Source organism: Oncorhynchus keta, unplaced genomic scaffold (assembly GCF_023373465.1).
Source record: "Oncorhynchus keta strain PuntledgeMale-10-30-2019 unplaced genomic scaffold, Oket_V2 Un_scaffold_785_pilon_pilon, whole genome shotgun sequence".
NCBI classification, from domain to species: Eukaryota; Metazoa; Chordata; class Actinopteri; order Salmoniformes; family Salmonidae; genus Oncorhynchus; species Oncorhynchus keta.
The window spans coordinates 112,961-131,739 of record NW_026291000.1 but is presented as its reverse complement, the minus strand read 5'-3'; the positions used below and the strand labels follow the sequence as shown (position 1 = coordinate 131,739).

General features: G+C 37.3%; 1 protein-coding gene and 1 long non-coding RNA gene across 9 annotated transcripts in view; one reads left to right on the top strand and one right to left on the bottom strand.

The window, feature by feature from the left end:
* Positions 1 to 16,988: 16,988 nt before the first annotated feature.
* The window catches only part of tpp2 (tripeptidyl peptidase 2), a 106,576-nt gene continuing 104,785 nt past the window's right edge, over positions 16,989 to 18,779 (bottom strand). For both annotated transcript variants that reach the window (XM_052517437.1, XM_052517438.1), the window contains 3 exons: positions 18,665 to 18,752; positions 18,387 to 18,506; positions 16,989 to 17,442 (listed from right to left, as the gene is read on the bottom strand). In XM_052517437.1, coding sequence (XP_052373397.1) covers positions 17,353 to 17,442; positions 18,387 to 18,506; positions 18,665 to 18,752 — 298 coding nt within the window. In that variant the 3' untranslated portion in view covers positions 16,989 to 17,352. The remainder of the gene's footprint in view (positions 17,443 to 18,386; positions 18,507 to 18,664; positions 18,753 to 18,779) is intronic.
* Positions 17,449 to 18,376, top strand: LOC127929547 (uncharacterized). Of its 7 annotated transcripts, none has more exons than XR_008135141.1 (3): positions 17,449 to 17,635; positions 17,738 to 18,094; positions 18,188 to 18,376. It is a non-coding gene; the product is annotated as an uncharacterized LOC127929547 (long non-coding RNA). The 7 variants fall into 7 exon arrangements; XR_008135139.1 differs by having other exon boundaries at positions 17,449 to 17,686; XR_008135144.1 differs by having other exon boundaries at positions 17,449 to 17,703; positions 17,764 to 18,094.

Genomic DNA, 18,779 nt, shown 5'->3' with positions numbered 1-18,779 from the left:
TCACCATGTTTATGTATACGTATTCACCATGTTTATATATAGGTATTCCCCATGTTTATATATAGGTATTCACCATGTTTATGTATAGGTATTCCCCATGTTTATGTATAGGTATTCCCCATGTTTATGTATAGGTATTCACCATGTTTATGTATAGGTATTCCCATGTTTATGTATAGGTATTCCCCATGTTTATGTATAGGTATTCACCATGTTTATGTATAGGTATTCATCATGTTTATGTATAGGTATTCCCCATGTTTATGTATAGGTATTCCCCATGTTTATGTATAGGTATTCCCATGTTTATGTATAGGTATTCCCCATGTTTATGTATAGGTATTCCCCATGTTTATGTATAGGTATTCACCATGTTTATGTATAGGTATTCCCCATGTTTATGTATAGGTATTCCCCATGTTTATGTATAGGTATTCCCCATGTTTATGTATAGGTATTCCCATGTTTATGTATAGGTATTCCCCATGTTTATGTATAGGTATTCCCCATGTTTATGTATAGGTATTCCCCATGTTTATGTATAGGTATTCCCCATGTTTATGTATAGGTATTCCCCATGTTTATGTATAGGTATTCCCCATGTTTATGTATAGGTATTCCCCATGTTTATGTATAGGTATTCCCATGTTTATGTATAGGTATTCACCATGTTTATGTATAGGTATTCCCCATGTTTATGTATAGGTATTCACCATGTTTATGTATAGGTATTCCCATGTTTATGTATAGGTATTCTCCATGTTTATGTATAGGTATTCCCATGTTTATGTATAGGTATTCCCATGTTTATGTATAGGTATTCCCATGTTTATGTATATAGGTATTCCCCATGTTTATGTATAGGTATTCTCCATGTTTATGTATAGGTATTCCCCATGTTTATGTATAGGTATTCTCCCATGTTTATGTATAGGTATTCCCATGTTTATGTATAGGTATTCACCATGTTTATGTATAGGTATTCACCATGTTTATGTATAGGTATTCCCCATGTTTATGTATAGGTATTCTCCATGTTTATGTATAGGTATTCCCATGTTTATGTATAGGTATTCACATGTTTATGTATAGGTATTCCCATGTTTATGTATAGGTATTCACCATGTTTATGTATAGGTATTCCCCATGTTTATGTATAGGTATTCACCATGTTTATGTATAGGTATTCCCCATGTTTATGTATAGGTATTCCCCATGTTTATGTATAGGTATTCTCCATGTTTATGTATAGGTATTCCCCATGTTTATGTATAGGTATTCTCCATGTTTATGTATAGGTATTCCCCATGTTTATGTATAGGTATTCCCCATGTTTATGTATAGGTATTCTCCATGTTTATGTATAGGTATTCCCCATGTTTATGTATAGGTATTCTCCATGTTTATGTATAGGTATTCCCCATGTTTATGTATAGGTATTCACCATGTTTATGTATAGGTATTCACCATGTTTATGTATAGGTATTCTCCATGTTTATGTATAGGTATTCCCCATGTTTATGTATAGGTATTCTCCATGTTTATGTATAGGTATTCCCCATGTTTATGTATAGGTATTCACCATGTTTATGTATAGGTATTCCCCATGTTTATGTATAGGTATTCCCCATGTTTATGTATAGGTATTCCCCATGTTTATGTATAGGTATTCTCCATGTTTATGTATAGGTATTCTCCATGTTTATGTATAGGTATTCCCCATGTTTATGTATAGGTATTCCCCATGTTTATGTATAGGTATTCCCATGTTTATGTATAGGTATTCCCATGTTTATGTATAGGTATTCCCATGTTTATGTATAGGTATTCCCATGTTTATGTATAGGTATTCCCCATGTTTATGTATAGGTATTCCCATGTTTATGTATAGGTATTCACCATGTTTATGTATAGGTATTCCCCATGTTTATGTATAGGTATTCCCCATGTTTATGTATAGGTATTCCCCATGTTTATGTATAGGTATTCCCCATGTTTATGTATAGGTATTCCCCATGTTTATGTATAGGTATTCACCATGTTTATGTATAGGTATTCCCCATGTTTATGTATAGGTATTCCCCATGTTTATGTATAGGTATTCCCCATGTTTATGTATAGGTATTCCCCATGTTTATGTATAGGTATTCCCATGTTTATGTATAGGTATTCCCATGTTTATGTATAGGTATTCCCCATGTTTATGTATAGGTATTCCCATGTTTATGTATAGGTATTCCCATGTTTATGTATAGGTATTCCCCATGTTTATGTATAGGTATTCACCATGTTTATGTTTATGTATAGGTATTCACCATGTTTATGTATAGGTATTCACCATGTTTATGTATAGGTATTCCCCATGTTTATGTATAGGTATTCCCATGTTTATGTATAGGTATTCACCATGTTTATGTATAGGTATTCCCCATGTTTATGTATAGGTATTCCCCATGTTTATGTATAGGTATTCCCCATGTTTATGTATAGGTATTCACCATGTTTATGTATAGGTATTCCCCATGTTTATGTATAGGTATTCACCATGTTTATGTATAGGTATTCACCATGTTTATGTATAGGTATTCCCCATGTTTATGTATTCCCATGTTTATGTATAGGTATTCCCCATGTTTATGTATAGGTATTCACCATGTTTATGTATAGGTATTCACCATGTTTATGTATAGGTATTCACCATGTTTATGTATAGGTATTCCCCATGTTTATGTATAGGTATTCATTCCCATGTTTATGTATAGGTATTCACCATGTTTATGTATAGGTATTCACCATGTTTATGTATAGGTATTCACCATGTTTATGTATAGGTATTCCCCATGTTTATGTATAGGTATTCCCCATGTTTATGTATAGGTATTCCCCATGTTTATGTATAGGTATTCCCCATGTTTATGTATAGGTATTCCCCATGTTTATGTATAGGTATTCACCATGTTTATGTATAGGTATTCCCATGTTTATGTATAGGTATTCCCCATGTTTATGCATAGGTATTCATGTTTATGTATAGGTATTCCCCATGTTTATGTATAGGTATTCTCCATGTTTATGTATAGGTATTCACCATGTTTATGTATAGGTATTCCCCATGTTTATGTATAGGTATTCCCCATGTTTATGTATAGGTATTCTCCATGTTTATGTATAGGTATTCACCATGTTTATGTATAGGTATTCCCCATGTTTATGTATAGGTATTCCCCATGTTTATGTATAGGTATTCCCCATGTTTATGTATAGGTATTCCCCATGTTTATGTATAGGTATTCACCATGTTTATGTATAGGTATTCCCCATGTTTATGTATAGGTATTCCCCATGTTTATGTATAGGTATTCCCCATGTTTATGTATAGGTATTCCCCATGTTTATGTATAGGTATTCCCCATGTTTATGTATAGGTATTCCCCATGTTTATGTATAGGTATTCCCCATGTTTATGTATAGGTATTCCCCATGTTTATGTATAGGTATTCCCCATGTTTATGTATAGGTATTCCCCATGTTTATGTATAGGTATTCCCCATGTTTATATATAGGTATTCCCCATGTTTATGTATAGGTATTCACCATGTTTATGTATAGGTATTCCCCATGTTTATGTATAGGTATTCCCCATGTTTATGTATAGGTATTCACCATGTTTATGTATAGGTATTCTCCATGTTTATGTATAGGTGTTCCCCATGTTTATGTATAGGTATTCTCCATGTTTATGTATAGGTATTCACCATGTTTATGTATATTCTCCATGTTTATGTATAGGTATTCACCATGTTTATGTATAGGTATTCCCCATGTTTATGTATAGGTATTCTCCATGTTTATGTATAGGTATTCCCCATGTTTATGTATATTCTCCATGTTTATGTATAGGTATTCACCATGTTTATGTATAGGTATTCCCATGTTTATGTATAGGTATTCCCCATGTTTATGTATAGGTATTCTCCATGTTTATGTATAGGTATTCACCATGTTTATGTATAGGTATTCCATGTTTATGTATAGGTATTCCCCCCCATGTTTATGTATAGGTATTCCCCATGTTTATGTATAGGTATTCTCCATGTTTATGTATAGGTATTCCCCATGTTTATGTATAGGTATTCCCCATGTTTATGTATAGGTATTCCCCATGTTTATGTATAGGTATTCCCCATGTTTATGTATAGGTATTCTCCATGTTTATGTATAGGTATTCCCATGTTTATGTATAGGTATTCCCATGTTTATGTATAGGTATTCCCCATGTTTATGTATAGGTATTCACCATGTTTATGTATAGGTATTCCCCATGTTTATGTATAGGTATTCTCCATGTTTATGTATAGGTATTCCCCATGTTTATGTATAGGTATTCTCCATGTTTATGTATAGGTATTCCCCATGTTTATGTATAGGTATTCACCATGTTTATGTATAGGTATTCCCCATGTTTATGTATAGGTATTCCCCATGTTTATGTATAGGTATTCCCCATGTTTATGTATAGGTATTCTCCATGTTTATGTATAGGTATTCTCCATGTTTATGTATAGGTATTCCCCATGTTTATGTATAGGTGTTCCCCATGTTTATGTATAGGTATTCTCCATGTTTATGTATAGGTATTCACCATGTTTATGTATAGGTATTCCCCATGTTTATGTATAGGTATTCCCCATGTTTATGTATAGGTATTCCCCATGTTTATGTATAGGTATTCCCCATGTTTATGTATAGGTATTCACCATGTTTATGTATAGGTATTCCCCATGTTTATGTATAGGTATTCTCCATGTTTATGTATAGGTATTCCCCATGTTTATGTATAGGTATTCCCCATGTTTATGTATAGGTATTCCCCATGTTTATGTATAGGTATTCACCATGTTTATGTATAGGTATTCCCCATGTTTATGTATAGGTATTCCCCATGTTTATGTATAGGTATTCCCCATGTTTATGTATAGGTATTCCCCATGTTTATGTATAGGTATTCACCATGTTTATGTATAGGTATTCACCATGTTTATGTATAGGTATTCCCCATGTTTATGTATAGGTATTCCCCATGTTTATGTATAGGTATTCACCATGTTTATGTATAGGTATTCCCCATGTTTATGTATAGGTATTCCCATGTTTATGTATAGGTATTCACCATGTTTATGTATAGGTATTCACCATGTTTATGTATAGGTATTCCCCATGTTTATGTATAGGTATTCCCATGTTTATGTATAGGTATTCCCCATGTTTATGTATAGGTATTCCCCATGTTTATGTATAGGTATTCCCCATGTTTATGTATAGGTATTCCCCATGTTTATGTATAGGTATTCCCCATGTTTATGTATAGGTATTCCCATGTTTATGTATAGGTATTCCCCATGTTTATGTATAGGTATTCACCATGTTTATGTATAGGTATTCCCATGTTTATGTATAGGTATTCCCCATGTTTATGTAATGGTATTCACCATGTTTATGTATAGGTATTCCCCATGTTTATGTATAGGTATTCCCCATGTTTATGTATAGGTATTCACCATGTTTATGTATAGGTATTCACCATGTTTATGTATAGGTATTCACCATGTTTATGTATAGGTATTCCCCATGTTTATGTATAGGTATTCTCCATGTTTATGTATAGGTATTCCCCATGTTTATGTATAGGTATTCCCCATGTTTATGTATAGGTATTCCCCATGTTTATGTATAGGTATTCCCCATGTTTATGTATAGGTATTCCCCATGTTTATGTATAGGTATTCTCCATGTTTATGTATAGGTATTCACCATGTTTATTTATAGGTATCCACCATGTTTATTTATAGGTATTCCCATGTTTATGTATAGGTATTCCCCATGTTTATGTATAGGTATTCACCATGTTTATGTATAGGTATTCCCCATGTTTATGTATAGGTATTCCCATGTTTATGTATAGGTATTCCCCATGTTTATGTATAGGTATTCCCCATGTTTATGTATAGGTATTCCCCATGTTTATGTATAGGTATTCACCATGTTTATGTATAGGTATTCCCCATGTTTATGTATAGGTATTCCCCATGTTTATGTATAGGTATTCCCCATGTTTATGTATAGGTATTCCCCATGTTTATGTATAGGTATTCCCCATGTTTATGTATAGGTATTCCCCATGTTTATGTATAGGTATTCCCCATGTTTATGTATAGGTATTCACCATGTTTATGTATAGGTATTCCCCATGTTTATGTATAGGTATTCACCATGTTTATGTATAGGTATTCCCCATGTTTATATATAGGTATTCTCCATGTTTATGTATAGGTATTCCCCATGTTTATGTATAGGTATTCACCATGTTTATGTATAGGTATTCCCCATGTTTATGTATAGGTATTCCCCATGTTTATATATAGGTATTCCCCATGTTTATGTATAGGTATTCCCCATGTTTATGTATAGGTATTCCCCATGTTTATGTATAGGTATTCACCATGTTTATGTATAGGTATTCTCCATGTTTATGTATAGGTATTCCCCATGTTTATGTATAGGTATTCCCATGTTTATGTATAGGTATTCCCCATGTTTATGTATATTCACCATGTTTATGTATAGGTATTCCCATGTTTATGTATAGGTATTCTCCCATGTTTATGTATAGGTATTCCCCATGTTTATGTATAGGTATTCCCCATGTTTATGTATAGGTATTCTCCATGTTTATGTATAGGTATTCCCCATGTTTATGTATAGGTATTCACCATGTTTATGTATAGGTATTCCCCATGTTTATGTATAGGTATTCCCCATGTTTATGTATAGGTATTCCCCATGTTTATGTATATTCACCATGTTTATGTATAGGTATTCTCCATGTTTATATATAGGTATTCCCCATGTTTATGTATAGGTATTCACCATGTTTATGTATAGGTATTCCCCATGTTTATGTATAGGTATTCACCATGTTTATGTATAGGTATTCCCCATGTTTATGTATATTCACCATGTTTATGTATAGGTATTCACCATGTTTATGTATAGGTATTCACCATGTTTATGTATAGGTATTCACCATGTTTATGTATAGGTATTCTCCATGTTTATGTATAGGTATTCTCCATGTTTATGTATAGGTATTCACCATGTTTATGTATAGGTATTCACCATGTTTATGTATATTCACCATGTTTATGTATAGGTATTCCCCATGTTTATGTATATTCACCATGTTTATGTATAGGTATTCACCATGTTTATGTATAGGTATTCCCCATGTTTATGTATAGGTATTCTCCATGTTTATGTATAGGTATTCTCCATGTTTATGTATAGGTATTCCCCATGTTTATGTATAGGTATTCCCCATGTTTATGTATATTCACCATGTTTATGTATAGGTATTCACCATGTTTATGTATAGGTATTCACCATGTTTATGTATAGGTATTCCCCATGTTTATGTATAGGTATTCTCCATGTTTATGTATAGGTATTCCCCATGTTTATGTATAGGTATTCCCCATGTTTATGTATAGGTATTCACCATGTTTATGTATAGGTATTCCCCATGTTTATGTATAGGTATTCACCATGTTTATGTATAGGTATTCCCCATGTTTATATATAGGTATTCTCCATGTTTATGTATAGGTATTCCCCATGTTTATGTATAGGTATTCACCATGTTTATATAGACCAGAAAATACATTGAGCATAACTTGGTGCAACAACTCTCTGTCAAACCTCTATTTACAAACTGGGATTACTTACTTGTAAACAGAGACTGAGTAAGTGTGTGTGTGTGTGTGTGTGTGTGTGTGTGTGTGTGTGTGTGTGTGTGTGTGTGTGTATATATATCTCCACAGCACTGACTCAAAACTGCTATTACACATGCTGCTTGTAAACAGAGATTGGGTAATGGATAGATGTGTGTGTCAGATGGTCTCCTCTCTAAATATATCGTTGTGTTGGTATGATGGGATGAGTGTCCAGCAAGATAAACAGTTTTAACATCTGTAGACGAGTAGAGATGACAGGATATCAGTTTTAACATCTGTAGAGATGACAGGATATCAGTTTTAACATCTGTAGAGGAGTAGAGATGACAGGATATCAGTTATAATGTCTGTAGAGGAGTAGAGATAACAGTTATAATGTCTGTAGAAGGAGTAGAGATAACAGGATATCAGTTATAATGTCTGTAGAAGGGTAGAGATAACAGGATATCAGTTATAATGTCTGTAGAAGGGTAGAGATGACAGGATAACAGTTATAATGTATGTAGAGGAGTAGAGATAACATGATATCAGTCATAATGTCTGTAGAGGAGTAGAGATAACAGTTATAATGTCTGTAGAAGGGGTAGAGATAACAGTTATAATGTCTGTAGAAGGGGTAGAGATAACAGTTATAATGTCTGTAGAAGGGTAGAGATAACAGTTATAATGTCTGTAGAAGGGGTAGAGATAACAGTTATAATGTCTGTAGAAGGGTAGAGATATCAGTTATAATGTCTGTAGAAGGGGTAGAGATAACAGTTATAATGTCTGTAGAAGGGGTAGAGATAACAGGATAACAGTTATAATGTCTGTAGAAGGAGTAGAGATAACAGTTATAATGTCTGTAGAAGGGGTAGAGATGACAGGATATCAGTTTTAATGTCTGTAGAAGGGGTAGAGATAACAGTTATAATGTCTGTAGACGAGTAGAGATAACAGTTATAATGTCTGTAGAAGGAGTAGAGATGACAGGATATCAGTTTTAATGTCTGTAGAAGGAGTAGAGATGACAGGATATCAGTTTTAATGTCTGTAGAAGGGGTAGAGATAACAGGATAACAGTTATAATGTCTGTAGAAGGGGTAGAGATAACAGTTATGTCTGTAGAAGGGTAGAGATAACAGTTATAATGTCTGTAGAAGGGGTAGAGATAACAGTTATGTCTGTAGAAAGAGTAGAGATAACAGTTATAATGTCTGTAGAAGGGTAGAGATAACAGGATATCAGTTATAATGTCTGTAGAAGGGGTAGAGATAACAGTTATAATGTCTGTAGAAGGGGTAGAGAGAACAGTTATAATGTCTGTAGAAGGGGTAGAGATAACAGTTATGTCTGTAGAAGGGTAGAGATAACAGTTATAATGTCTGTAGAAGGGGTAGAGATAACAGTTATAATGTCTGTAGAAAGAGTAGAGATAACAGTTATAATGTCTGTAGAAGGGTAGAGATAACAGGATATCAGTTATAATGTCTGTAGAAGGGGTAGAGATAACAGTTATAATGTCTGTAGAAGGAGTAGAGATAACAGTTATAATGTCTGTAGAAGGGTAGAGATAACAGTTATAATGTCTGTAGAAGGGGTAGAGAGAACAGTTATAATGTCTGTAAAAGGGGTAGAGATAACAGTTATAATGTCTGTAGAAGGGGTAGAGAGAACAGTTATAATGTCTGTAGAAGGAGTAGAGATGACAGGATAACATCTGTAGACGAGTAGAGATGACAGGATATCAGTTTTAATGTCTGTAGAAGGAGTAGAGATGACAGGATATCAGTTTTAATGTCTGTAGAAGGGGTAGAGATAACAGTTATAATGTCTGTAGAAGGGGTAGAGATAACAGGATAACAGTTATAATGTCTGTAAAGGAGTAGAGATGACAGGATATCAGTTTTAATGTCTGTAGAAGGGGTAGAGATAACAGGATATCAGTTATAATGTCTGTAGAAGGGGTAGAGATAACAGTGGTAATGTCTGTAGAAGGGGTAGAGATAACAGTTATAATGTCTGTAGAAGGGGTAGAGATAACAGTTATGTCTGTAGAAGGGGTAGAGATAACAGTTATAATGTCTGTAGAAGGGTAGAGATAACAGGATATCAGTTATAATGTCTGTAGAAGGGGTAGAGATAACAGTTATAATGTCTGTAGAAGGGGTAGAGATAACAGGATAACAGTTATAATGTCTGTAAAGGAGTAGAGATGACAGGATATCAGTTTTAATGTCTGTAGAAGGGGTAGAGATAACAGGATATCAGTTATAATGTCTGTAGAAGGGGTAGAGATAACAGTGGTAATGTCTGTAGAAGGGGTAGAGATAACAGTTATAATGTCTGTAGAAGGGGTAGAGATAACAGTTATGTCTGTAGAAGGGGTAGAGATAACAGTTATAATGTCTGTAGAAGGGTAGAGATAACAGGATATCAGTTATAATGTCTGTAGAAGGGGTAGAGAGAACAGTTATAATGTCTGTAGAAGGGGTAGAGATAACAGGATAACAGTTATAATGTCTGTAGAAGGGGTAGAGATAACAGGATATCAGTTATAATGTCTGTAGAAGGGGTAGAGATAACAGGATATCAGTTATAATGTCTGTAGAAGGGGTAGAGAGAACAGTTGTAATGTCTGTAGAAGGAGTAGAGATAACAGTTATAATGTCTGTAGAAGGGGTAGAGATGACAGTTATGTCTGTAGAAGGGGTAGAGATAACAGGATAACAGTTATAATGTCTGTAGAAGGGGTAGAGATGACAGTTATGTCTGTAGAAGGGGTAGAGATAACAGTTATAATGTCTGTAGAAGGGGTAGAGATGACAGTTATAATGTCTGTAGAAGGGGTAGAGATAACAGTTATAATGTCTGTAGAAGGGGTAGAGATAACAGGATAACAGTTATAATGTCTGTAGAAGGGGTAGAGATAACAGTTATAATGTCTGTAGAAGGAGTAGAGATAACAGTTATAATGTCTGTAGAAGGGGTAGAGATAACAGGATAACAGTTATAATGTCTGTAGAAGGAGTAGAGATAACAGTTATAATGTCTGTAGAAGGGGTAGAGATAACAGTTATAATGTCTGTAGAAGGGTAGAGATAACAGTTATAATGTCTGTAGAAGGAGTAGAGATAACAGTTATAATGTCTGTAGAAGGGGTAGAGATGACAGTTATGTCTGTAGAAGGGGTAGAGATAACAGGATAACAGTTATAATGTCTGTAGAAGGGGTAGAGATAACAGTTATAATGTCTGTAGACGAGTAGAGATAACAGTTATAATGTCTGTAGAGGAGTAGAGATGACAGTTATTATGTCTGTAGAAGGGGTAGAGATAAGTTATAATGTCTGTAGAAGGGGTAGAGATGACAGTTATAATGTCTGTAGAAGGGGTAGAGATAACAGTTATAATGTCTGTAGAAGGGGTAGAGATAACAGGATAACAGTTATAATGTCTGTAGAAGGGGTAGAGATAACAGTTATAATGTCTGTAGAAGGAGTAGAGATAACAGTTATAATGTCTGTAGAAGGGGTAGAGATAACAGTTATAATGTCTGTAGAAGGGTAGAGATAACAGTTATAATGTCTGTAGAAGGAGTAGAGATAACAGTTATAATGTCTGTAGAAGGGGTAGAGATAACAGTTATAATGTCTGTAGAAGGGTAGAGATAACAGTTATAATGTCTGTAGAAGGGGTAGAGAGAACAGTTATAATGTCTGTAGAAGGGGTAGAGATAACAGTTATAATGTCTGTAGAAGGGGTAGAGATAACAGTTATGTCTGTAGAAGGGGTAGAGATAACAGTTATAATGTCTGTAGAAGGGTAGAGATAACAGGATATCAGTTATAATGTCTGTAGAAGGGTAGAGATAACAGTTATAATGTCTGTAGAAGGGGTAGAGAGAACAGTTATAATGTCTGTAGAAGGGGTAGAGATAACAGTTATAATGTCTGTAGAAGGGGTAGAGATAACAGTTATGTCTGTAGAAGGGGTAGAGATAACAGTTATAATGTCTGTAGAAGGGTAGAGATAACAGGATATCAGTTATAATGTCTGTAGAAGGGGTAGAGATAACAGTTATGTCTGTAGAAGGGTAGAGAGAACAGTTATAATGTCTGTAGAGGAGTAGAGATAACAGTTATAATGTCTGTAGAAGGGTAGAGATAACAGGATATCAGTTATAATGTCTGTAGAAGGGGTAGAGAGAACAGTTATAATGTCTGTAGAAGGGTAGAGATAACAGGATATCAGTTGTAATGTCTGTAGAAGGGGTAGAGATAACAGTTATAATGTCTGTAGAAGGAGTAGAGATAACAGTTATAATGTCTGTAGAAGGAGTAGAGATAACAGTTATAATGTCTGTAGAAGAGTAGAGATAACAGTTATAATGTCTGTAGAAGGGGTAGAGATAACAGTTATGTCTGTAGAAGGGTAGAGAGAACAGTTATAATGTCTGTAGAAGGGTAGAGATAACAGTTATGTCTGTAGAAGGGTAGAGAGAACAGTTATAATGTCTGTAGAAGGGTAGAGATAACAGTTATAATGTCTGTAGAAGGGGTAGAGAGAACAGTTATAATGTCTGTAGAAGGGTAGAGATAACAGTTATAATGTCTGTAGAAGGGGTAGAGATAACAGTTATGTCTGTAGAAGGGTAGAGAGAACAGTTATAATGTCTGTAGAAGGGTAGAGAGAACAGTTATAATGTCTGTAGAAGGGGTAGAGATAACAGTTATAATGTCTGTAGAAGGGGTAGAGATAACAGTTATAATGTCTGTAGAAGGGGTAGAGAGAACAGTTATAATGTCTGTAGAAGGGGTAGAGATAACAGTTATGTCTGTAGAAGGGTAGAGAGAACAGTTATAATGTCTGTAGAAGGGGTAGAGATAACAGGATAACAGTTATAATGTCTGTAAAAGGGGTAGAGAGAACAGTTATAATGTCTGTAGAAGGGGTAGAGATAACAGTTATAATGTCTGTAGAAGGGGTAGAGATAACAGGATAATAGTTAACCTGTTATCTAGACCTTTTACAGACTAACAGTTAACTAAAAGACTAGAGAAGCCACTCATAATGTCTGTAATGTGGGAGAGGAGAGAGATGAGGGAATATTGACAAACGTGATCTGAAAGAGGCTGCACTGATTGTCTTTCCAAGCTATATTGGCCTTTATATTTGGATATAATTGGGATGAGATGGTAGTCTAGACAAGAGTTTCTGACTGAGGCAGTACATGATGGTAGAAGGGTGTGTATGGTAGTCTAGACAATAGTTTCTGACTGAGGCAGTGCATGATGGTAGAAGGGTGTGTATGGTAGTCGAGACAGAGTTTCTGACTGAGGCAGTGCATGATGGTAGAAGGGTGTGTATGGTAGTCTAGACAATAGTTTCTGACTGAGGCAGTGCATGATGGTAGAAGGGTGTGTATGGTAGTCGAGACAGAGTTTCTGACTGAGGCAGTGCATGATGGTAGAAGGGTGTGTATGGTAGTCTAGACAATAGTTTCTGACTGAGACAGTGCATGATGGTAGAAGGGTGTGTATGGTAGTCTAGCCAGAGTTTCTGACTGAGGCAGTGCATGATGGTAGAAGGGTGTGTATGGTAGTCTAGACAAGAGTTTCTGACTGAGGCAGTGCATGATGGTAGAAGGGTGTGTATGGTAGTCTAGACAAGAGTTTCTGACTGAGGCAGTGCATGATGGTAGAAGGGTGTGTATGGTAGTCTAGCCAGAGTTTCTGACTGAGACAGTGCATGATGGTAGAAGGGTGTGTATGGTAGTCGAGACAGAGTTTCTGACTGAGGCAGTGCATGATGGTAGAAGGGTGTGTATGGTAGTCTAGCCAGAGTTTCTGATTGAGGCAGTGCATGATGGTAGAAGGGTGTGTATGGTAGTCTAGCCAGAGTTTCTGACTGAGGCAGTGCATGATGGTAGAAGGGTGTGTATGGTAGTCTAGCCAGAGTTTCTGACTGAGGCAGTGCATGATGGTAGAAGGGTGTGTATGGTAGTCTAGCCAGAGTTTCTGACTGAGGCAGTGCATGATGGTAGAAGGGTGTGTATGGTAGTCTAGCCAGAGTTTCTGACTGAGGCAGTGCATGATGGTAGAAGGGTGTGTATGGTAGTCTAGCCAGAGTTTCTGACTGAGGCAGTGCATGATGGTAGAAGGGTGTGTGTGGTAGTCTAGCCAGAGTTTCTGACTGAGGCAGTGCATGATGGTAGAAGGGTGTGTATGGTAGTCTAGCCAGAGTTTCTGACTGAGGCAGTGCATGATGGTAGAAGGGTGTGTATGGTAGTCTAGCCAGAGTTTCTGACTGAGGCAGTGCATGATGGTAGAAGGGTGTGTGTGGTAGTCTAGCCAGAGTTTCTGACTGAGGCAGTGCATGATGGTAGAAGGGTGTGTATGGTAGTCTAGCCAGAGTTTCTGACTGAGGCAGTGCATGATGGTAGAAGGGTGTGTATGGTAGTCTAGACAAGAGTTTCTGACTGAGGCAGTGCATGATGGTAGAAGGGTGTGTATGGTAGTCTAGCCAGAGTTTCTGACTGAGGCAGTGCATGATGGTAGAAGGGTGTGTATGGTAGTCTAGACAATAGTTTCTGACTGAGGCAGTGCATGATGGTAGAAGGGTGTGTATGGTAGTCTAGCCAGAGTTTCTAACTGAGGCAGTGCATGATGGTAGAAGGGTGTGTATGGTAGTCTAGCCAGAGTTTCTGACTGAGGCAGTGCATGATGGTAGAAGGGTGTGTATGGTAGTCTAGCCAGAGTTTCTGACTGAGGCAATGCATGATGGTAGAAGGGTGTGTATGGTAGTCTAGACAATAGTTTCTGACTGAGGCAGTGCATGATGGTAGAAGGGTGTGTATGGTAGTCTAGACAATAGTTTCTGACTGAGGCAGTGCATGATGGTAGAAGGGTGTGTATGGTAGTCTAGACAATAGTTTCTGACTGAGGCAGTGCATGATGGTAGAAGGGTGTGTATGGTAGTCTAGCTAGAGTTTCTAACTGAGGCAGTGCATGATGGTAGAAGGGTGTGTATGGTAGTCTAGCCAGAGTTTCTGACTGAGGCAGTGCATGATGGTAGAAGGGTGTGTATGGTAGTCTAGCCAGAGTTTCTGACTGAGGCAGTGCATGATGGTAGAAGGGTGTGTATGGTAGTCGAGACAGAGTTTCTGACTGAGGCAGTGCATGATGGTAGAAGGGTGTGTATGGTAGTCTAGCCAGAGTTTCTGACTGAGGCAATGCATGATGGTAGAAGGGTGTGTATGGTAGTCTAGCCAGGCAGTTGGCTGTCCCAGTTGGCTCGACACAGTTCCTTCAAAAACGTATCCTGCTCATTTTAAAAATGGCTAACGGTCCCTAATCACTACTTAGCTAACTTTAGCAATTCATCTTTTACAGTCAACTCAGCGTAACGATAGCAGTAGACAGGCAGAAAGAAACAGCCCGTCAAAATGTTACAACGCAACTATCTGAACGATTGGAAACTAATTTCATGCCGGTAAGATTTTTACAATGACATCCTTGCACTAACGGTTCATATATTCACTACATTTCATAATTAATTGGTTTCACTTTAAACGGATTCAACCTAACTAGTTTAGTAACATTGGCTTACTTGAAGCTTCAGAAGTCCCTTGTTCTCTCAATCGCGTTTCGGGACTGTTGCCTAGCGACGGTCCATCTCCCAAATATGTCCCACATACAACAACAAAAAGGCTCAAAATGGGTTCCACGATGTAACGCTTCAGTTTCCTTTTTCTTTAAAAACATGTACTTGGAAAATTTGGATATTAAATATTAAAAATATATGTGCTTTGTTGTCTTTGTTCTAGTTTCTATTGGTCAAATATAAAATGGGTTCTGGATATAAAATGGGTATAAAATATAAAATGGGTTCTGGATATAAAATGGGTTCTGGATATAAAATGGGTTCTGGATATAAAATGGGTTCTGGATATAGGAAGTCCTAAGTAGTCCACTGGTGGATCAGATAACTACATAAAGACACTCATAAGACACTCATAAGACACTCATAAGACACTCATAAGACACTCATATAAGACACTCATAAGACACTCATATAAGACACTCATAAGACACTCATAAGACACTCATAAGACACTCATAAGACAGACATAAGACAGACATAAGACACTCATATAAGACACTCATAAGACACTCATAAGACACTCATAAGACACTCATATAAGACAGACATAAGACACTCATAAGACACTCATAAGACACTCATAAGACAGACATAAGACAGACATAAGACAGACATAAGACACTCATAAGACACTCATAAGACACTCATAAGACACTCATAAGACACTCATAAGACACTCATAAGACACTCATAAGACACTCATAAGACACTCAATACAATTACTCTTCCAAATATTTTTATTCATTTGTGACATAATTCCATTACAGTGATAACAAAACTGTGTGTTTGTACTTTCCACACGTCGTCCAGGAAGAATATGGTTATAAAATAATACTAAAAAGTACATTTCCTTAAAATCTTAACATTCCGTAAAATATTGTCGTTTATTTGACTAAGTTTTTGAGTTGTAATGTAAATACAAGACATCCCATTAATTTTTATCCGAAAGGTCTTTTGACACCAGCAGAGAGAACCGATAGGATGCCTCCCAAATGTTAACCTATTCCCTATAGAGTGCACTGCTTTCAAATCACAGCCGTACGAAACCCCCCCCGCGGGGCTCTAATCACAAGAAGTGCACTATATAGGGAATAGGGTGGTGTTTGGGCCACACCCAGAGCGATATGAGGAGGTTGTTCTGATCGATCTGGAGTCAGAGTTGGACGGCGCTGACGGTCCCGTGGTTGATTAAAGTTAAGGCCATTAGGAGAGACTGTCGTTGGCAACGAGAAGACAGAATGAGACAGATGAACCCTGAACTTCAGACCGTAACGAAAACCTCAAATGCTTAATTTACAGTACAGAGAAAGGAGGTAGGGAAGGAGGGAGGAAAGGAGGGAAGAAAGGAGGGAGGAGGATCAGGAAAGGAGGGAGGCTGAGGGATTCAAAAGCGAGGACACACACATCACTGTGGAACACACACACACACAGGGACACACTTTCCAGGGATTCACAACACACAGACATGCACACACACACACACACACACACACACACACACACACACACACACACACACACACACACACATTTAAAAATCGCTCAGGGAGAATAGTAACATGTTATATTGCCTGTTTATAATGTGTATTATGACGCGTGTCGGTACCTTTCTACAGACCGGGGTTCATTCAGGAGGGTGAAACATTCAGAACAAAAATATCAGGTAAAGATGAAACGACCCAATCCGTTCTGGGACTTCATCTTTCTATCTACAACTGAACAACAGTGGAGGGTTTTTATTTTAACAAGAAGCTCTGAAAATGTGTCTGGGTTGAAATCTTCAAGACTGGGTAAAAAAAAAAAAACTGACTGTTTTCAGATGTGTGTTTATGTTTGTGAGGTCAATCCATGACTGCTGTGTGTGTGTGTGTGTGTGTGTGTGTGTGTGTGTGTGTGTGTGTGTGTGTGTAACAGAGTGTCTAGAAGGGAGTGTAGTCGGCAGGGTACATGATGGGCAGCCAGTTCTCTGTGAAAGTGGCACAGTGCATCCAGCCCAAGGACCGCATTACCTGGAAACAAACAGGACGTGATGTCACCATACAGGAAGTAGATTGCTATCTGAATGTCTCTGAGCTTTAGTCTCTTGGTTCAAGTGTAACAGACAGATTAAACACTGCTAGTCTAAGACTAACAGGAAGTAGATGTAGTAGGGTAGTTGGACTGAGGCTGTAAAACAGGACTAACAGGAAGTAGATGTATCAGGTAGTTGGACTGAGGCTGTAAAACATGACTAACAGGAAGTAGATGTATCAGGTAGTTGGACTGAGGCTGTAAAACATGACTAACAGGAAGTAGATGTATCAGGTAGTTGGACTGAGGCTGTAAAACAGGACTAACAGGAAGTAGATGTATCAGGTAGTTGGACTGAGGCTGTAAAACATGACTAACAGGAAGTAGATGTATCAGGTAGTTGGACTGAGGCTGTAAAACAGGACTAACAGGAAGTAGATGTATCAGGTAGTTGGACTGAGGCTGTAAAACAGGACTAACAGGAAGTAGATGTATCAGGTAGTTGGACTGAGGCTGTAAAACATGACTAACAGGAAGTAGATGTATCGGGTAGTTGGACTGAGGCTGTAAAACATGACCAACAGGAAGTAGATGTATCAGGTAGTTGGACTGAGGCTGTAAAACAGGACTAACAGGAAGTAGATGTATCAGGTAGTTGGACTGAGGCTGACTAACAGGAAGTAGATGTATCAGGTAGTTGGACTGAGGCTGTAAAACAGGACTAACAGGAAGTAGATGTACCAGGTAGTTGGACTGAGGCTGTAAAACATGACTAACAGGAAGTAGATGTATCAGGTAGTTGGACTGAGGCTGTAAAACAGGACTAACAGGAAGTAGATGTACCAGGTAGTTGGACTGAGGCTGTAAAACATGACTAACAGGAAGTAGATGTACCAGGTAGTTGGACTGAGGCTGACTAACAGGAAGTAGATGTGTTTCTAACCTGAATGCAGTTCTTCAAGTTCTCTCTACTGGGTTTATCTTCTACGATCTTGGAGGCAAACTTCAGGGCTCTGCCGTACATCTTATTGACTAGTGCATGTTTGTAGGAGAACGTCAGCACCTGGGGAGGAAGGGGGTCAAACCATCACAAATTGGGAGAAAGATCGAGATGGATGATTCACATGTAAGTTACCGTTGACATATCATCCACTGCAAGTTAGTTGTGGCGTAAAGCCGGGGATCGTCGTGGAAACAGCCGGCCACACCTCTTCTCCTCACCTTAGAGTCCGTTAGCTCCACCCACTTCTGCAGCTCCCAGAAGGTGTCTGTCAAGGCTTTGGCCCTGCCCTGTTGGGCGTCGTCAGAGCTGGTCACCGCCTCCTCTTCAGCCCCT